The 20,720-nt window shown below is 46.6% G+C and overlaps 2 protein-coding genes across 3 annotated transcripts in view; one reads left to right on the top strand and one right to left on the bottom strand.

Annotated features, from left to right (window-relative positions):
- Window positions 1–759: 759 nt before the first annotated feature.
- Window positions 760–3,544, bottom strand: taf11 (TAF11 RNA polymerase II, TATA box binding protein (TBP)-associated factor). Of its 2 annotated transcripts, none has more exons than XM_080533150.1 (6): window positions 3,422–3,544; window positions 2,596–2,802; window positions 2,193–2,332; window positions 1,984–2,071; window positions 1,560–1,656; window positions 760–1,156 (listed from the first exon to the last, which is right to left on the bottom strand). In XM_080533150.1, the coding sequence occupies exons 2-6, from the start codon at window positions 2,767–2,769 to the stop codon at window positions 1,026–1,028; spliced, it is 630 nt and encodes a 209-aa protein (XP_080389276.1). In that variant the 5' UTR covers window positions 2,770–2,802; window positions 3,422–3,544; the 3' UTR covers window positions 760–1,025. The 2 variants fall into 2 exon arrangements, with proteins under 2 accessions (XP_080389276.1, XP_080389277.1); XM_080533151.1 differs by having other exon boundaries at window positions 3,386–3,445.
- A 1,071-nt stretch (window positions 3,545–4,615) lies between these two features.
- Window positions 4,616–20,720, top strand: part of LOC308159366 (ankyrin repeat and SAM domain-containing protein 1A) — a gene marked incomplete at both ends in the record, with an annotated part of 95,044 nt that continues 78,939 nt past the window's right edge. Inside the window, 1 exon segment of the mRNA XM_080533139.1 lies at window positions 4,616–4,803. Coding sequence (XP_080389265.1) covers window positions 4,616–4,803 — 188 coding nt within the window.

Raw genomic sequence — 20,720 nt, 5'->3', positions numbered from 1 at the left:
GCCAATGAGAGCAGGACTTGCATATGTCAGTATTACTCAGTATGAAATATGGTGGTAGGGTTATGACTGGGGTAGTGGTGGTCTAGTCTAGTGGATAGTGAGTTGGACTGGTGATCAGGTCATGAGTTCAGAGTAAGGAACATAACCCTAAATTACTCCAGGGAGACTGTCCCTATAATCTGTAATTATAATTATAAATTGCTTTGGATAAAAGCGTCTGCTAAATGGTTAAAATGTAAAATGACTTTGTACTGAAAACTGCTTCTAGAAGAAGAAATGGCGTCTAGATAGATATATAGAATGCACTAGAAGGATGATACTGTAGCTACCATGAATTAAACTGACAAGAAAAGACTTCTTGCACATTTTTACAAATTAATTATTTATTAACATAAAAATGTGTCACCCAGAAAATATCACTGAATTACAGCTTAGAAGTAACAACCCAAGGCCTGAAATAAAATACCTTTATTGAGACAGAAAACTGTTTTGCCCATGAGGCACAAGAACAGTCAGGGATACACATTTCAGCTACTATGCTTGGTCAACCAATAACATAATAAAACAACTATACAAACATACAGAATAGATGCAAATGCTGTTCCTACAACAGGAACATGAATGAATGAATGAATGGTCTTTATTGTCATTGCTACAGTACAGGTACCAAACAACGAAATTTAGGAGGGGTGGCTCCCCTGGTGTTAGGGAAGAAAAAAAACACTTAAAAAAAAAAAAATCAGTACATCTGAAGTCATGAAATATAACTGAAACCAAACAATACCGTCGTTTGTTACAGAAGTTGGAGGTGGGGTAGGGCTACCTCAGAGGTGCAGTTGAGGACATCATGAATAACCTGGTTACTGCAGCGGCCTTCGTGCCCAAACCTTGATGTCAATGATCATGAACATTGGAGGAGGGAGAGCCAGTAGTACCCACTCATTGCCTGAGCATGGGAAGGTGAACATATGCGTATCACCACCCTCGCTTGAATGTCCATCTGGGTACATGGCATGGGGTGTGACTCAGTGGAAGAGGATGTGCTTGTGTTTGGTGTTGGGGATCTGCTCTTTGCTCTTCAGTCTCCTCACGGCCTCCCTCATGTGCTTGGGCTGCAAAGGCGGCGTCTCCCCCCACTTCTCACAGACATCCAGTGCTGCAGGTAGCAAACGACGAAACACATTAGACTATCGTAATAGTAGGAAATATCCTGGTCCTTGTTGGCACTGATGGAGATCAATCATACAATCATGCTGGCATATGAAACAACACAGATGTTTTGTCTAGAGTACATTTTCTAATCCAGAACAATCGTCTGTTAATTATCATCATCCATCATTAACTCACTAACTGCCAAAGGATTCCGGGAACACTTCAACCACCACCTAGAGTTCCAAGTGTTTTATGTGTTATTTACCTAGCAACAATACTTTGATTGGCTACAAAATGAAGTGTTGTAATTTATGCATTTCTGGTGAATAAAGTCACCCTTGACAATTTGGGCGACTTTATTCATCCTCCACGCTGAATGAGTTAACACAGTGATACCCATCACTCACCTTCTTCCACTATTTCCCCAGCGAAGACCTTGGATATGCCTGACATGGCAATCACCACATTCTGGGAGACCGAGGATCCTGTAATGGACTGGATCAGCTAAACAGAGAAACACAGACGTTCAAACAGCTGAGCTCCGTCAGTGAGTTTAGATTGGTTTAGTAAACACACACATCTTTTTTTTTCTTCTTCTAAAGGTTCTTTTTTTTTTAGTGGGGCAGTCCCACTCTCATATTTTTCATTTTTACCGGATAAAGATAATGAAGAAAGACAGGAAAGTAAGCGTGTCAGCAGGGCATGGGCCGGATCCAAATCCACGCCGACACGGGCATGTGTGTGCCCTGTAGGCCATGGTGCTAGACCGCTGGACCACCCACGGCCACAGACACACATCTTTTAGTTTTTTATCATGCTTGGAAAGCTTACCCTCTTAATGGCTGCTTTGGGGAAGGCAGAGCGTCTGTACATCTCATAGCGATTCAGCTGTTCTTCAGAGAAGGAGGAGACCAGGACCCTGGGCAGTAAGGAGAGGGGATGAAGTTAATAATGCTTGTAAAGTACAGACGTTTGGCTTTGGGAAGTTAATGTAAAAAAAAAAAAAAAAACGTCTTGGTTTAAAAAAATCTCTGTCTTACTGCATCTTTTGTATTTCATCCTCGTCAACCTTTTGCGTGCGTTTCTCCTTCTTCTTTTCCGGCTCCACTTTCAGTTTCTTTGAATCAGGTTCACCCGAGGTTCCCTCTTCCTCGCCATCTCCATCTCCGGCCGCTGACTCCTTCAGAGGTTCATGAAAGGTTAACACAGAGGACTTGGTTGTGGAAATGTGATGAGCATGGAATACATGACATCCTATGACACTTACTTATACAAGGATAACAACCGTACAGTATCTATTAAAGGTTAATGTAGCTAAAATGCCCTGCAGAGGGATGGTGCTAGACTAGAGCTTCAAGTATTTCATGGTCACTTTTTCCCACAATCATCACCATCATGAGACTAATGAAACTTGGCTGTTATTATTCCGTTTGGAGAATTTACCGGTTCGTTTTCATGTTTGCCCTGGCCTTGCGAGGAAGGATCTTTGGATTCAGAATCCTCGGTGCCGGGCCCATCTTCTTCATTGTCCTCTTCAGGCTCTGTTTTGGTTCGTTCCTCCGAGGCTAAGATCTTCTCAGCTGTGCATTCAGTCTTGATCCGAGCTGGATCTGCCATAGTTCAATCCGACTCTTCTTACTCTACTTAATTCTGGGTCAACCAAAAACAGCAGAAAGGTTAAACACACACACTAACACTGGCGACCGTTGCATCATTCAACAACAAGTCATTATGATACAACTCCCATGCTTATTAATAGATAGATAGTGTACATAGCCTTTATTTATGTAAACCAGCTCTTTTCCCTTTTTTGTTTTACCCTTGGCTCTCTTGGTTTTAGTCTTTTTCCTAGCACCAGGGGAGCCCCCCCTCCTAAATTTCGTTGTTTGGTACCTGTACTATATTAATGACAATAAAGACCATTCATTCATTCATTCATTCATTCATGCTTGAACACACGTATGTCGTAGGTTGATAGCTAGAAAACTGCTACTCAAATAGGCTCCCTGCTTAGCAGAGCTGTTTATACCTTCAGCTATAATATAAATGCCTTGGCCTATGTTGCATTACATAACTATTATAGTCATGCAAAGCCAACCGTTACCTATGGCTGCTTTAAGTCCAGATGTGGCACAACACACAACAACAAGTCTCTGTCATTAGCCAGGAGCAGCTAGCATGTATGTACACACTACTCTATAATAGTATTCTGCCGGCAACAAAAACTACCCACGACGTTAGGTAATTGACCAATACATGAAAAGCATACCGATTCTTCTGCCGAATGAAGTTAAATCCCAAATGCAATGACACTTAATACATTAAAAACAAATGTAATGTTTTTTAAGAGGCAGGCAGCATCGATTAGCAGCTCAATGAGAGCCACTTCCTGTTTCCGGTTTGAACCAACTTTATTGCGCGTTAAAGTAGAACAAAAGACAAAACATTTCCAGACAGCTTCATTAATTAAAAGATCTAAGTTGCTGCTTCTATTCAGAAAATATGTGACAGTACGAACAAGTCTGTGCTTAGAGACTTGAAACCCTGTTTAAAATCGAAATGTTGTCTATGTGGTTCAGCTCAATTTGTATGTATTTGCATTCCCATTGGAAATAGTAGTTAATTACATATGTAATACATAATACACAGTGTTTTTCCATCTGTTTTGATAATGATGCAAATTCTTCGAGCACAGCTGTAAATTTTTCTATACATGTACATGCTTTGATTGAATATAATGTAATTGTCATCAACATAGTTTTGGATTAGTCACTGTTAGCCTCCATGCATTCATTTGGACATAAAGGCACGTTTTATTTAGCATTTACTCTTGAGACAGCTGTCAGCATACTGAAATAAACCATATTATTTTTTATTGTTTTATTTATTTATTTATTATTATTATTATTTCATTTCTACCCACAAATAGTGTGTGCTGAGTTATCTTTGTGGACTGACCGATGGAGTGATGTGGAATAACCATTTACGCACCCTTCATGAATGGTAATATTTAAAAATTAAAATTAAAATGCTCAACTTCAACGAATTAGGTTGTTATTGCTCAATACAGGATAACCACAAATAACCATTAGCACAGTTGCTGAATGAGGGAGAGAGGGGAGAGAGGTACAGTACAGAGGGACTGGGCAGCTTCGAGGAAGTGACGCGTTGAAGACCAGGCGAAGGAAGTTTGCTTGGCGGTGCAGCAGAACGAAACTTTTCCCCCGGAGCGACACAGTGGAGGAAGGATCAGGAATCCTGGAGAATCGCGCCGCTGGAGAGAGACTGATCCAGCCCGTGGACGGAAACCATTGTTTCCCGATCGGCACTGCTAGAGATAGTAGTACGCCTGTAAAGATTGGAAGAGGACCGCGAAGAAATCCCACTCCCTCCCGTGCCTCTCTAACCCCCTCTCCTCTCCCCCAAACCCTCCGATCCTTCCCTCTCTACTCGATCATCCGCGATGGGGAAGGAGCAGGAACTCCTAGAGGCGGCGCGCACGGGAAACCTGGCCGCCGTGGAGAAGCTTCTCTCGGGGAAACACAGGACATCGGCTGGAAGTGGCGGTGGATCATCGTCGGGGACCGGTGGAAGCGGCAACAGCGGTGGTCACAGTAGTGCTGCCTCTCACCCGCTGTCCAGCCTGCTCAGGTACGGGGGGGGGGGTCTGTGGATGATCGGGGGGTCGGGGGGGGGTCTGTGGATGATCGGGGGTCGGGGGGGTTTGTGGATGATCGGGGGTCGGGGGGGGGGGGGGGGGGTTTGTGGATGATCGGGGGTCGGGGGGGGGTTTGTGGATGATCGGGGGTCGGGGGGGGTTTGTGGATGATCGGGGGTCGGGGTGGGCAGAGCTCGACCACCAGAGGTACTGATGAAGCGCGCCACATCGCCACGTTCCGTAAAGACCCCCCACTCACTGATTTACAATCAGTTTATTCAGTTGCATAATAGCGATTAAGATGATGCGACTCCTGTCCTGTTTATTTTATAGCCCCGCTTTATTGATTCATGCATTCATGTAAGCAAAGCTGGTGGATATTTTCTCAGCCTCCTCGCCATGTTTAATAATAACACATTAACGGAGCCAGGCAGGCAGTGCGAACTGCGAAGCGCAACGGAATGCCTCTTTGTTTAGTAGACGATCGGCCAGTCAAATTGATTATAAATGAACCACATGAAATTGATCATTAAACCACACGACTTCTAAACGCAGCCTCTCTAGTAGTCTTGCAGTTGTTTGCTTTGGTAACTAGTCTGGGTTTTGGATGTGGGTCGATATGGCCATGAGTGAGAAGCTTTGCCGTTGGGACCCATAAACCTGTCTACGATGGGGGTTTTTCCGTACAAAGCAATGAAAACAAAACAACCACCAATGTTATTGTCTCTGTTTTGATAATAACAACATATACAGTATGTGGCTGAACTGACGCGACGCATTCGCATAATCTCTTGAGATAAAACGGGGAGGGTTGGCCCGGTATGAAGCAAGATAAAGGCAATGAAACACGAGCTGTCAGTGAAATGGGTCAGGATTCTCCTTCCTCCCCTGCAGGTTCTGTTGTTTCATGCGCTGAGCTTGTCACTACTAGCGAGGGGTGGAATGCAGTCGATCACGGTGACTTGCACAGTTGCATGTTTGTTTGTATCTCATGCAAGGTTGGGGGGGGGGGGAACGATTGATGCATCTTTATGTCAATGATCGAGTCCATCCTGCTCTGTTTCTCTGTGCTTTTGAGGATTAGGCTAGCTATAGATGCATTAGGCGGGTTCACTTGTAATTCCCTTCTCTTGTTTTTTGTGTTGTAACAGGTGACAATGTCAGACTGATTCGATGACATTCACAGGCTTTTTTTGGGGGTTGTATCATGTGAGACTAGGACAAGTAGAGGGGACCCTACTATACCTTCAGCCCCCGGTGAGAGTGTTGTGCCAGTTTCCCCCCTTGGGCTCTGGGAGGCTTGGCTGTGGGCCCTGCTGTTGCCTTTAATAATGTAGCCTACTCACTGTTAAATACCTCGCTGTGCTTTAAAGATACCGTGTCCTCGCTTGGCAAGCGAGTAAAAAAGGGCAGTGTGCTGTTGGGGTGTAATGGGGGCTAAAAAGCACCACTTCCACCTCTAAAGAAACTGCAGCCAGCCACAGAGGGCCAACCCTACAGAGTAAACACCGCCTGAAATAGACATAGGCCGGCCTAGGAGATTTGTTGATAACGTGGTGGTGGTTTGAAACCTCTCGAGTGAAGAGGTCGTAGCCTTATACCGCAGAACCAGTCAGATGCGTTTGTTCCTCGAACTCTTAAGAGAGGACGCCATCACGGAGGAAGAAACAGCGCCGCGTTTGATTCTTTTCAACACTACTGCGGCTCCCGCTTTATGGTTGAATCAGCAATCAGAATGCTAGGCGGCACACACATTCACAATACAGGTGAAATAACAGCTGTCAATCATCCTCCTTTTAGCCTCCCCCCTCAGGAGACGGGCTAGTACCTCCCGTGGCGCGGGGGGGGGGGGAGACAAGTGTTGTCGTACGCCCCCAGAGGTGATGCCTCTCTTTGTGTGTTACCTCATCCACCAGGCTGTACCAGTGTACTCAAGCTAATTACATTAAACCCTCTCCTAAACGGAAATCCAATTCAGGGATGTCATGATTCAGTCAAGGCTGCCTCCCATCTCCATCCATCCCCCCCACCCTCCCTCCATCTCTTACCCTTACTGATCTGTGGGCGGACGGACTGAAGGGCCCATTGTATCATCTGGTCTGGCTTGGTTCTAATCAATGGCTGGCAGCCTTCCTCACGGAAAAATGATTGGCCAGCACTTGTTGGATGTCTAAACGGAGGGGGGTTAGGCGGAGGTCCAGACTGTGAAGAGCTCCGCCAGCTACTAATAATAATAACACACTTGACTTGAACAGAGGAACATCTTATGCATATTATGCTCTCAGTAGTGCCCGGTTAGTGGATGTACTCTGTGTGTGAGCGATACATAACTATTGACGTATGTTTGCTTCCTGCAAAGTGTCCCCCCGGGGGGACGTTGCTATCGAATGTGACATTTAATTTAGTGCCCGTAATCAAAATGTCAATACGTTTAGGGGCATCAATGGGAATTACCATAGTGAATCAGCCATCAGTTCGATAGGGTGGTTAGGCCTTTCCTCTTAGAACCAGTCTGTGTGTGTGTGTGTGTGTGTGTGTGTGTGTGTGTGTGTGTGTGTGTGTGTGTGCAGCCAGCAAGCTCAACATATTTGAAAGGTGAGAGAAAGTGCCTGAACTAGAACATCTGAAGAGATCTAGCCTCACATTCTTTTAAAGAAGATTTGGTCGTTGTTCCAACTGACGTAGACTGGAGCCTGTCTCCTGCTCCTGATCATTCTCAGACATACTGTATATGTGCCAAACTGAAACCAGGAACTCACTGACACGTCGCCTCATCAGAGAAGGCTGATACAATACGATACTGTATTGATATCATGTTCTACTGTCAGTAAGGCGTGTGTGTGTGTGTGTGTCTGTCTGTGTTTGAGTGTCTGTGTCTGTGTGTTTGTGTGTGTCTGTGTGTGTCTGTGTGTGTTTGTGTTTGTGTGTGTGTGTGTGTGTGTGTTTGTGTGTGTTTGTGTGTGTTTGTGTGTGTCTGTGTGTGTCTGTGTGTGTCTGTGTGTGTTTGTGTTTGTGTGTGTTTATGTATGTGTGTGTGTGCGTGTGTGCGTGTGTGTTTGTGTGAGATTTTTGCCATTCTTTATGTGGAATGGAACACATGTTGAGACTTGTGGTGTTGTTGTAGCCAGGCAGGAGCGGAGCTCCGCTCTGTGGAATGTCTCCCTGCTCCTCCTGAGAGGCTGAGAGCTGAACGCCGAGTCAAACGGGACAGGCGTCGACCCCCGTCACGCTTAGGAGGAGCAGGAGGAGGAGGAGCGTCACTAAGAGACTTCAGAGGCACTGAAAGAACTGGATGCTTCCGGCACTCTGCGGCTCAGTCACTAGAACGTTGCGCTAACTAACGGCGCTTGTGGGTTGTGGGTTCGATTCCTGCCGGGACCGTGTATACATACTGAAAAATGTATGCATCGCTCACTGCAATGTAGGCTAGGACGCGTTGGATGAAAGCGTCAGCTAAATGGTCCAGTGTTTGTTACCACCGTCCGACCTACCTCATCCTGAAGTCCTCAGCATCCAACAACCTTACAGATGGAACAGCAGAGGGATGTCGGATAAGGCTTCCCTTTCCTCAGGGTTGGGTTCTTCTTTCTATGACATGTCCTTATTCCACCTGTTGATAAACACAAACTGCTCGACTCCATATAGGCTACCGTGCATTGCCTATTTAGGTAACGACAAGTTACTACACTGTTTTTTTTTACTAGAGAAATAACAGTGTTTGGTTAACTATGGTGGTCCTTTAGCTCAGTTGGTACTAGCGCATGGCACTGGCTGGGACCGTGTATACCCCCCAAAAAAATGTATGCACTGACTGTACCCGTAAGTCACTTTCAATTAAACGGCATGTTTGTTACATATTGTTGTTGTACAGGTTCAGGGGTAGCTTACGGTTAAGTGTTAGCCTAGCTTACCCTACATACTGTTGATCTCAACGGGGGCCCCGTGATCCGGCCTGTCTCGGTCCTGGAGGTCCACAGGAAGAGCTGCTCTCTGGAACTTCCCGTTCCCCAGTCTCCAGGTTGTCCAAACAGCCCCAGCTGCTGTAGCTAGGGCCGGGGATAAGTTGAGTTCCATGGCCCGGGAGAGAGAGCCTACAGCCTGCCCACTGAGGGATAATTAACAGAGGAATGCGTGGAGCTCCGGACTGACACACTGAGAGCTTAGCCAGATGAAGGGGTCGTCTCCTAGATTCACAGTCAGTTTCTTTGTCCCATTGACACAGCACGGAAAAAGGGATCGCTTTTCATATTTATATCCGTCCTGAAAGGAACCCCACCAGGAGCCTTTCGTACTAATGTCCCCGAAAGAGAAAGAGAGCTGTCAATGGTCGAAAAATACCTATTTACCGGTAATACATTCTCTGCCTTTATTAATGGACCGCTTTAATAGAGCTGTAGGTGTTCTTCCATCCAGGAAGCAGAATAGACCGGGTTACGAGACTAGAATGTGGCTAGAGAGACTGTGTCTGAAGTGTTCAAAAGCTTCAATTTCAGTAAGCCTCTCTTTGTTATCGTTACAAAATGTCAGACTGAGGAAGTAGTCTGGAAGCTGGAGCCAAGTTCTTCTGCTACATTTTGACATTTTGACCCCAAAGGTATGTTGTGTTGTATACACAGTGCAACCTATAAATGTTGCAGGCATTCAGGGTCATGAAGTTGTTGCAATATCATGATGTGTGTATGTGTACCGTACCAGTCAAAAGTTTGCACACAGTTTCCCATTTAATCGAATGGGAAAGTGTGTCCAAACGTTTGACTGGTACTCTATATGTAAACAAGGCCATTTGAGCTCCTCTATCATGCAGGACTATTTGATCGTTACCTCATGCATGACTGGTTCGTCCACTTTGTGCAATTGAGTGTTCATATCTGTCGGTGTGAGATAGGCACTGAGTCAGAGGCGAGGGGTGATGTGCGTAATCATTCAGTCACTTCAGCCACTCAGGAGACCTGTGTCTCCACGCACCAAAGAGCTCTCTGCGGGAAACCTGTCACCCTCAACTTGTCTGTCCTGTCTGTCTTTCATTCTTTCTTTGTTTCTGTCATTATTTCTTTCTTTCTTTCTTTCTTTCTTTCTTTCTTTCTTTTTTCATGTTAACAGCTCTGTGTTCACCCAGGCATGTGGTAGACCAGGAAGTTATTCTAAAATAGTCAGCATGCAGCCTGGTAGCGTAGCATTCCAATTTAGCTGATGTCTCCACTCTCTAGTTGAACTAGATAGATAGATAGATAGATAGATAGATAGATAGATAGGTAGGTAGTAGGGATGGACGGTTTTTCGGTTAAACCGAAAACCGGGGTTTATAAAAATAGAAACGGTTTTTTATCAAAACCGTCTGAAACCGTTTTTTTTTAATTTATTTTTTTAAAGAATAAAATAGAATAAGAATAAAACTGGAACATGTCACATGTTTGTCGTGTGTGAAAATAACAATGATACAGTCTGAATCTTCCGCGCAATGAGTGAGAGGTTTGGTCAGTTGTGAAGAATAACTGAGGATTAATATCTAATTGGGATTATATTTAAGGGTAACGAATCACTCTATGGGAAAGATAGTTGCCTTCAGTTATTGGTAGATAGGAAAGTTTTTTTTACAATTACTCGCTTACATTTAATAAGATCATTTTCGCTGCTCTCTGTAAAGCGCACCACACTTTTGTGAGAAATGCGCTATAGAAATAAAATGTGATTTGATTTGATATCAATCAATCAATCAAACTTTATTTATGTTCTATAGCACAAATCATGCATTGAATGTAACTCCAAGTGCAGTATTTACTAAACCACAATATAATAAAACAAGAGCTATACGGATCAAGAGTGTTTGTGCACAGCGCCACTGTGTGTGAAGGCGCTACTGAAAGTGATGACAGAACGCATGTCTCAGAAGATACGCGGTCACTTAGTGACGCAAAGGTAGTTCTGTATTTATCTCTATCTGTATTAGTACATTTATTTTGAAAGCTCTATTTTGACAGCTCTACCATGGGCACTTTTATTTTGATGGGGCATTCTTTGTTGATTGACTTACGACAGTTCAGGACGAGTCAGTCTCGCGGCATGTGGTTTTTATGAAAAGCTTTAAGTATGTTCACTGCATAATTCTAATTCTAATATTTCAGTGATTATTGAGCAGTATTCAAATGTGACGCAATCTGATGTAAATGGACACCTCTCGGAAATGAGAAAGACGTCAAATTCGTCTTTAAAGTTTTTTTTTTTTTTTTTTAAGATGTTCGTTTTTTTAGCTAACATTCAACTCGAAGATGTGAAGTACCCACTCGTTATTTTTCCGAACAGTTTTACGTTCATTAAATAAGTGTAATCTATAACACAATGACTTCGTTTCTTGTTGTTTGATGGGGATTCATTATCTTTGACGGGGATTTTCTCTGCTTAGTGATTTCCGGTGTAGCAACTTTCAAATACTCATGTCGTCTTCAATTTGTTTCCGATTTCAATGTATGATGCATCATTTGAAAGCTTACAATCTGTAGTTTAAGCACATGTAAAAACCAGAAAAATGATTTCGCCTACAGGTAGCCCTTTTCATTGGGCTGTGTCACAAATATTTAAATACATTGAGCAGCAGCTGAAACTTTGTCTAAGAACCAAGATATTGAGAAAGCAGTTCATTCAATGAAGACGCTGTGTTGCGACTGTGCTTACGGTGTTTTAATGGTGTTCGACATGAGTGTATTGTAGCAGTAGGGCTCAATTATTTGAAATTGGCGCTCCTTTTTTTTTCTTTTTTTTTTTTCGGTTAACCGGAAAACCCCGGTTTTACTCTCTGACGGTTTTTCGGTTTCAATAATTGGAAACCGTCCATCCCTAGTAGGTAGGTACTTCATTGATCCCTGAGGGTGGTGGTCGACTCTAGTGGATAGTGAGTTGGACTGAAGGTTGTGATCAGAAGGTTGTGAGTTCAAATCCCGCCTGAAACCACACCACTACTAGTGTGCCCTTGAGTAAGGCACTTAGCCCTCAGTTACTCCAGGGGGAATGTCCCTGTAATTTGTAATTGTAAGTCGCTTTGGATTAAAAGCGTCTGCTAAATGTCAAAATTATTATTATTATTATTATTATTAATTATTATGAGGGGAAATTAAGGCGTTACAGAAGCTCACGTCACAAACAGCAGCAACAAAATAAAGTGACAATTGAATAATATAATAAAATACAAAAAATACAAAAGCCATAAAAAAATAGACATCAGACAGAAACATTCTAGAGAGTGTCAACAGTCCAGTAGGCACACAGTGAGCAGTGTCATGTTCAGGGAGGCGGGTGACCTCTGAACTGGGTTCAGGATTCGCTGATCCACTGAGCGGAGCGCACTGGTAGCTGGGAAATCTAACACCACTCTGTTGGCATTCCTGGAGTATTTGAATTTGGGGATGGCGCCCTGAATGCAAGGCCATGTAAGGTTTACGACCCGCTTGTTTGTCTTGTCCAAGAAAGAAAGCCGAAGGCGTAGGACCCATGACCACATACCTCAGTCGCATTTCGCTTTTTTACCCATGATGCATTCCACAGACGCGTGGTGAAAGGCAGACTCTGTCTGTGTCTCAGATGACACCCTATTTCCCATGTAGTGAGCTACGTTCAACCACACACACCCTTGCGCAATTTCCCCCCCCACGCGCTAGTGCTTTACTGATCATTGAAATCCCATGTTTTCAGTAGGAGTGTGCAGTAGGATTTCCGGGGAGAACGGGGCGTCATTTGAGATGGGGCCAGAGAGATTCTGCGGGGCAGCCATCTTGTCTGTGTTAGCTACGTGTGGCCGATTGCCTTCGCTTGGTCACCATGAGACTGCCACCTCTACACATCTCTGAATAGGTTGTTTTGCAGCTTAACTGTGATTGTGCTCGCTGCTCATCCTTTCAAAGGCAGCTCCATAGCCCTTTTTCCCTCACGTTGAAAGAAAAAGGCTTAGCCAGCCCTCGCCCTTCTTTTATGTAGGAAATGTAGGTTGCTTCATTGTGGTCTGGGGGCCTAAACTCAATTCACCCAATTTGGTTATCAAATTAGACTTTGCAATGTGGGTGGGGGGATGGATTGCAGCGATACTTTCCAGAAGAAGAAAAAAAGCCTTTTTACAAAACTTTTTAAAGTTGTTCAGCTGTGTTTTCTCTTGCCAGAAGGCAGAAATAAAAACTGATCTTGACAGGAAAAAAGTACGAGGCATTATTTCCAGATAACAAGTTGGATTCTGACAACCACTGTTATTAATAGTCTCGCCACCACTGCGGTTCCTGTGTTAGCCGCCCCACTGTTTCTGTGTTAGGCCAAACAACAACAAGAAGAAGTGCTGCGCCTCTCTCTCCGTGATGAGCTTGGTATTTCAGTAGAGAAACAGATGCCGCTAATGAACCCTGTAGGATGTTTGCTTGTGTAACCTAGCTTTCACCGAGCAGTGAAAAAACCGCCTGCCGTACCGCAGAAAGCGAATGCGAGAGAGACACAGTTGATGATGCAACTGGCCTGACATGTGGCGTGACATGTGTATACATGTGTTTGTAAACCAGCGTTTCTGTGGACGCCTGAGAGTTTCCTCAGGCCCAGAGACGCCCCGGAACTTTCTCCAGACATCTTCCCCGGCGTGGGAGCCGCTGACCCCAGACGTTTTGGTCTCCCTAGCCTGGTGGTTGGCATCCCTCCCTCCCTCCCCCCCTCCCTCCCTCCCTCCCTCTCTCTCCCACTCTGGCGCTCTCAGAAGTCTCAGGGCCCACCTGCTGGGACCATGGCCAACCCCCGACTCACTGACTGACTTCAAACATGTTGTTTTTGGAGTCAAAGAAGAGAAATTTGTCTCAAATATCTGCACACACAGGCTACCAATTAGCTCTTTTTAGCTTCTGCGTTGCTTTCACTTTCTTATTTCTGCTAATAACGCAGTCTGGGGTAGAAGTAATGTCAGAGTGCTAAAATAGTAACCTCAAAACTAAGCTAGGCCGAGTCTTTATTCACTCTGTTTCTTTATTCACTCTGAGTCTTCACTTCCTTTGTTTTGGGGTTTTCTTCTTGAGTACGGTATATTCTGGCTGACCGTACTGTCTAAAGATCATATTGCAGTTCTCTGTAAGACACTTCCTGAAGCCAGCCTGACCTTTTGACAAAAAATGTTCACTCACTCTCTCGTTCTCGGCTCATTCACACACTCTTTTTTTTCCTCATTCACTCTCACTGAAGCTGAAGCTAGCCTGTGGCATCTGCTGTGAAATCAGTGGGGGAAACAGCAGCTTGTTTGAGAGACATGCTGAAAGACTGTGATTACATTTGCCTTCCCTCTTTCCTCCATTTACATTTTACATTTTTGGCATTTAGGCAGACGTCTTTATCCAAAGCAATAACAACAACAAATAAATGTGTCTAAGTAAGCGAATCATCCATTAGTCATCGTAAGAAAAACAAATCTGTGCTATGGCCAGGGGCCAATGGCAGTTACAATGCTAGAAGAAGCAATAATAATAATAATAATAATACCGGTAATAATAATAATTTATGTCGTTTTTTAGGCTATAGTAGAGACTGTACAGGGGGGTTGTGGGGATGAGGAGGTCTTTAGGAGGGATGTTGATGTAACTGAAGAGATGGGTCTTCAATCTACAGCAGAAGCTTTTCTTTCTCACACCATCTGATCCCTCCCATCTCCCTGGCACCAGAGTTTTTATTTCTCACTACCGTCCTGCACTTCCTCTGGCCCAGTACCATGTTCCACTGTCAGAGCGTGTGGCGTAAGCGGTTTATCCTTGCCTCCCGCCGCCACAGATGATGTGTGAAACAGACGCTCACTGAGGCTTGTTCACGTGCCATAAAGACTCAATCATGCACTGCCACACACACACACACACACACACACACACACACACACACACACACAAAGTGGTGTAAAATATTCTGAATCAACCATCAAAGCCTACTACCCACCAACTGTGATGGCTAATGAGCTAGGCCTGACTCGAGGCAGACTGCCTCTCTCTGTCCACGGTGTATAAACCAGCCTGACTTTATAAACCTGCCTGACTAGAGGCAGACTGCCTTTCTCTACGGTGTATAAACCAGCCTGACTCAAGGCAGACCGCCTCTCTCTGTCCACAGTGTATAAACCAGCCTGACTCGAGGCAGACTGCCTCTCTCATATAAACCAGCCTGTTGTTGCCGGGTGTTTGCCTCGCCTCCCCTTATCTCCACCTCAATAGCAGGGGGGTACCACTTTAAAGACATGCAAGTACAACTGGGCTTCAGTGATTTGGTTAAAACACCCTTGTTAGTGGAACTGTGGTGTTGCTATTTTAGTAACGGCAAGGATATCCGCCTCGTCGAATTACATTTTCTTTAGTCCTCGTCTCCAAGTGCTGCTCGTGATTAATTCTCTGTGTCAGGACGGCGGCTGCTCGCGAAAGGGCAAGAGCTCGGCGTAAGCTCTTTCTCAGGATGTTCCTCCGTTGCCGAACGCAATGTTGTGGTAAATTAATGCAATGTGCGCTTTTCAGGAGTTCCTTTTTACAGTCGCAGCCTTAAATGGCCTGAGGTAGAAACCGTCTTTCACCATGTTTCATATAGACCTCGGGTGCAAAAAAAATAAATAACGATAATACTAGGTTACTTTCTATTGTGTTGTTGCGCATTCATTCTTATTGGAGCCCTCAGACTGAGAAACCGTCTTTCACCATCTTTCATATGAGACCTCCTCGGGTCTCGAAAAACACTAGGCTGCTTTCTATTGTTCCTCGTTCTTATTTAAGCCCACAGACTGGACAAAGTTATAGTCTAGCCTCGTACATAACATGTCATTATATAGATGTATAGCCCTATTGTTCCCCGACACGTGTTGTAAATCATTCAAGGCCTAACACTCGTGAGGCTGGACGGCCCTGAGCTCATTAAGTGATCCGGTGCAGACTAATCCACTGTGGTGTGCTGGGAGGAGGAGGAGGCTGACGGCTCCTGGACTGTCAGACTGTCTTAATGGGGCAGACTGCACAGGTGAGAGAGAGAGAGAGGGAGAGGGAGGGAGGGAGGGAGAGAGAGAGGGAGAGGCAGAGAGAGGGAGGGAGGGAGGGAGGGAGGGAGAGAGAGAGAGAGGGAGGGAGGGAGGGAGGGAGAGAGAGACAGAGAGACAGAGAGAGAGACAGAGAGAGAGAGAGGGAGAGAGAGAGAGAGAGAGAGAGAGAGAGAGAGAGAGAGAGAGAGAGAGAGAGAGAGAGAGAGAGAGAGAGAGAGAGAGAGAGAGAGAGAGAGAGAGAGAGAGAGAGAGAGAGAGGGAAAGGGAGGGAGGGAGAGAGAGAGGGAGAGGCAGAGAGAGGGAGGGAGGGAGACCTGCCGCTGAGCTACTCTTTGGCAATGGCGTATCATCTGGTCTTAGCGCCCCCCGCTAGCCGTACAAATAATTAGGCCCGATCGCCCTGGCGGTGGCCTGCCGTGCGCCACTCACCCCTGGGCAGGCTCACCCCTGGGGCATGGCTAAACCCTGGGCAGGGCGCCCCGGGGCATGGCTAAACCCTGGGCAGGCTCACCCCTGGGCAGCTCACCCCTTGGCAGGCTCACCCCGGGGCATGGCTAAACCCTGGGCAGGGCGCCCCGGGGCATGTCTAAACCCTGGGCAGGGCGCCCCGGGGCATGGCTAAACCCTGGGCAGGGCGCCCCGGGGCATGTCTAAACCCTGGGTGCGTGGTCGGTCACACTGCTAATTGGCTGGAGGACAAATCTGTTTATTTGACACTGTGAACTCAGGCTCGGTGTGTGTGTGTGTGCGTGTGCGTGCACGTGTTTGTGTTTGTGTGTGCACATGCGCGTGCGTTTGTGCGCGTGCACGTGCGTGCGTGTGTGTGTGTTCAGATGTTATGCAGATAGAAATGTACAGTAGGCTAATGTAGTACGTGGTGCTGTGGCTTTCTCTCTCTCTTCCTCATCTGTTGTTGATGTCGACCAGAAGAGAGAGACATAGACACCGTACATACAACCAGACTGACGTAAGAAAGAGTCACGTCGAGGGCAAAGGCAGAAGAAGAGGGCCGTGAAGACGTCTCGGCCATTCCAGAGTTAGTAGCTTCAACAGTCCTTTCATATGCAAAGAATGTGTGTGTGTGAGAGAGAGAGAGAGAGAGAGAGAGAGAGAAAAACACAGACAGGAGAGGTAGAGAGAGAAACAAACAGGAGAGAGAGAGAGAGCAAGAGAAGATGGTATTCTACTTCCTCCTCTTACTGGCCAGGCTTTGTGCAACACCATACTACATCCCCCCAGAATCCCTTTCAAACTTCAGCTTCATCAAGCTGATATTCCCTCCGGGAAATTAAGGATTAGGGCTAGCTCTGCCTTTGCCTTTCAAACAGGAATTCTTAAGTCAGTTCCCATGAACATGCCCCCCCCTCCCACCTCCCACGCACACACGCACACACACACACACACACACACACACACTCACACGCAGACACACACACGCACGCACACACACTCACACGCAGACACACACACGCACGCACACACACACACACACACACACACACACACACACACACACACACACATCCTCATCCCCATCAACTCAAGTCCATGTTGCCCATTCCCAGCGTTAAGCTCTGTCCCTCGTCCCAGTCGGTCGGTTCTACAGTACATTTGTCCATCAGTACACACACACAATTACACACACACACACACACACACACACACACACACACACACACACTCACACACACTCACACACAAACTCACACACTCACACACGCACGCACACTCACACACTCACACACACTCACACACACACACACACACACACACACACACACACACACACACGGCAAGAAAGGTTAAAGAAAGAATAGCAGCAAGCAAGCTCCTGGGGGACCATAAGAGGATGACGTGGACCATCAAGTGACTGACTCCTACCCGTGAGCTCCCAGCTCTGCTAAGATGCCCGATGCTCGAGGGGGGAGGCGAGGGGGGGGCGAGGCTCTGCCCTGCTGGAGCTGCTGGTACGGTTCACAACGCATTTGGTATCATTAATCACCTTGTTGTTATCTGGTGATAACCTCCGAGAGGATTTTTGGGTGGGAAATCCTGTAGACGATGAATCATTCTGTGCCAGCAGGGGAGATTATTGCAGACAGATTATCACAGTCAGAAAAATGGATCCGTTTCTTTTTTTTTTCTCTGTTCGGTTCTCGTGTGTGCCGTGTTCAATGGGTATATCACTGAAAATGCACTCAGCTCTGCTCGTCAGCCTGTCAGCCAGCCAGCCAGTCAGTCAGCCAGCCAGTCAGCCAGTCAGTCAGCCAGCCAGTCAGTCAGTCAGCCATCCAGCCAGCCAATCAGCCAGCCATCCAGCCAATCAGCCATCCAGTCAGTCAGTCAGCCATCCAGCCAGTCAGCAAAGTCAGCCATCCAGTCAGCCAGTCAGTCAGCCATCCAGTCAGCCAGTCAGCTAGTCAGTCAGTCAGCCAGTCATTTATTCAGTCAGCCAGCTAGTCAGTCAGTCAGTCAGTCAGTCAGCCAGCCAGCCACTCAGCCAGCCAGCCACCTAGCCAGCTAGTCAGCCATCCATCCATCCATCCAGCCAGTCAGCCAGCCAGTCAGTCAGCCAGTCAGTCAGTCAGTCAGTCAGTCAGCCAGTCAGCCAGTCAGTCAGCCAACCAATCAGCCAGCCAGTCAGCCAGTCAGCCAGCCAGCCAGTCAGTCAGTCAGTGCTGTATATTCCGTAAGACTGTGGCGTCTCGGAGGGCTGTTGAAGATAGGGCTGGGTATCGCCACTGATTTCCCAAAACGATTCGATTCCGATTCACCAGCTCAGTGAGCTCACGATTCGATTCGATCTAGTTAAAATATACATTTTTTGCTTGAATATGAAAGCGATTCTCAGAATTAATGCTATAAATGGTTCAAGGAACCCTATAACATGTAGCATTGTTAAACATATCAATGAATTGACTCCAAAGCAGTTACATGAATGTACTTTTTATTTACATATGACTTTGCTTTTGTCCAGCTCATCTCTATCGTCACATTTTTTAAATCCAAAATGCACCCAGACATCTGACTTTAAGCCTGGTGGTGACTTGAGTGTCCCTGCCATCGCCATGTTTTTAGATTTTAGTGTTGAGACCTCACGTTGCGTGAGATATGATCAATTCTTGTAGCACGAGATCTCGTTGCGGGTTGAAGCTGCAAGCAAAAAAAAAAAAAGAAGAAAAAAAAAAAAAAAAATCGATCTCGGGATTTAGGAATCGATAATCGCTCATTTTAATGAAGATCGATTCTGAATCGGGAAATCGATTTTTTGAACCCAGCCCTAGTTGAAGACTACAGGGATATCTCCATGGTGCCTCTGGAGGTTGGGGGGGGGGGGGGGGGCTTCCTCCCCCCTACAGACGACTATCATGATCCTCCTCCTCTCCTTCCTCTGGGGTCAGTTGGTAGAGCATGACGCTAACAATACTTGGGTTGCGGTATTTCGACTCCCGCCGGGACCATATATACTGAAACATGTATGCAACTGTCACTGCAATGTAAGTCTCTCTGGGTACATGGTGTGTGTTATTATATATTCTATTGTTTCCTTTCTAACTCCCTCTGCTGAAGGAAGCAGCCTGTCTGTGCCACAGCAACACTGCCACCCTCCTCCTCCTCCCTCTCCATAGCTGACCTGTGTGACGCCTCTAGGACCCCTGCGGTCGGCGGTCGGTGGTAAGGACTAGTCTAACACAAGGGAAGAGGCCGATCTGTCAACCCTGCTGATGTAACTCCCTCTGGTGACGATCATAAACGTGTCGTAAAGCCATGGCATGACATAACAATAACAGACCCAGCGAATGGGATTCTTGCGTCTGTGCGTCACGGTGCTCTTCAACCACGGAGCCCTGGCCCGTGTGTAGAACCCGAGACCTTTGTGTTCTGGAGGACTAGGAGCTCCACAGAGACAGAGAGAGAGAGTCATTTAACCAGACAGCTCTGACTGCATAATTGCAGGTTGTTGCTCTGAGAGTTATTATAGGAGATTTGTTTCGGGGGGGAGTGAGGGGGGAGGGGTGAGTGGTGAGGGGGGAGGGGGGGGGGTGTCCATTACGGCGAGCGGCGACAACAATAACAGGCGTGGCAGTGCGTGGCAGTGCGGGGGTCAGATCAGAGTGATGTCAGGGTGGGGGCGGGGGCAGGGGAGGGCTCATCCTGCTGACCTCTGACCCTCCAACTGCCCCTTCTACCCTGGCCACACTGATGATGTCACCATGACATAAGCGGTGTGTGTGCCTGTGCCTGTGTGTGTGTGTGTGTGTGTGTGTGTGTATGTGTGTGTGTGTGCCTGTGCCTGTGTGTGTGTGTATGTGTGCGTGTGTGTGCGCCTGTGTGTGTGTGTGTGTGTGTGTGTATGTGTGCGTGTGTGTGTGTATGTGTGCGTGTGTGTGCCTGTGCGTGTGCGTGCGTGTATGTGCGTGTGCCTGTGCCTGTGCCTGTGCGTGTGCGTGTGCCTGTGCCTGTGCCTGTGCCTGTGCGTGCGTGCGTGTGTGTGCCTGTCAGTTCCTACCTCAGTATTTAAGAGCATGTGGATGCTGTGGATTAACTGGTGTTGTGTGCGTCATGGTAAACACACAGGGAGTACTGTAGATCACCTGGTAATCTGTCTCCAGAGGTTGTGTCTCTCTGTGTTCTCTCTCTCTGTGTGTGGAGGGATGGAGGAGTTACGTCGGTGGAACCGGCATCATCATCCCCCCCTCTCTCGCTTGTGCTCTCTCTCTGCTCTCTGCTCCCCCCCCCCACCTCTCTCATGCTCTCTCGTGCTCTCTCTCTCTCTCTCTCTCTCACTCTCTCTCTCGCTCTCTCTCTCTCTCTCTCTCTCTCTCTCTCTCTCTCTCTCCTCTCTCTCTCTCTCTCTCTCTCCGACTTGTCTCTAGAGCTGGGATTTTCCGTGTCACA

The sequence above is a fragment of the Nansenia antarctica genome (assembly GCF_963989245.1).
Source record: "Nansenia antarctica genome assembly, chromosome: 6".
Taxonomy (NCBI): domain Eukaryota; kingdom Metazoa; phylum Chordata; class Actinopteri; order Argentiniformes; family Microstomatidae; genus Nansenia; species Nansenia antarctica.
Note: the sequence above shows the minus strand (reverse complement) of the source record. Positions and strands in the feature narration are given on the sequence as shown.

Bases quoted from the DNA above. Each gene is read 5' to 3' on its own strand.
- taf11 (XM_080533150.1), bottom strand. From the start codon at position 2,769: ATGGCAGATCCAGCTCGGATCAAGACTGAATGCACAGCTGAGAAGATC. The intron at 2,333-2,595 runs GTAAATTCTCCA...GAACCTCTGAAG, and splicing joins GCAAACATGAAAACGAACCG to GAGTCAGCGGCCGGAGATGG. The intron at 1,157-1,559 runs GTGAGTGATGGG...TGCTACCTGCAG, and splicing joins TGGGGAAATAGTGGAAGAAG to CACTGGATGTCTGTGAGAAG.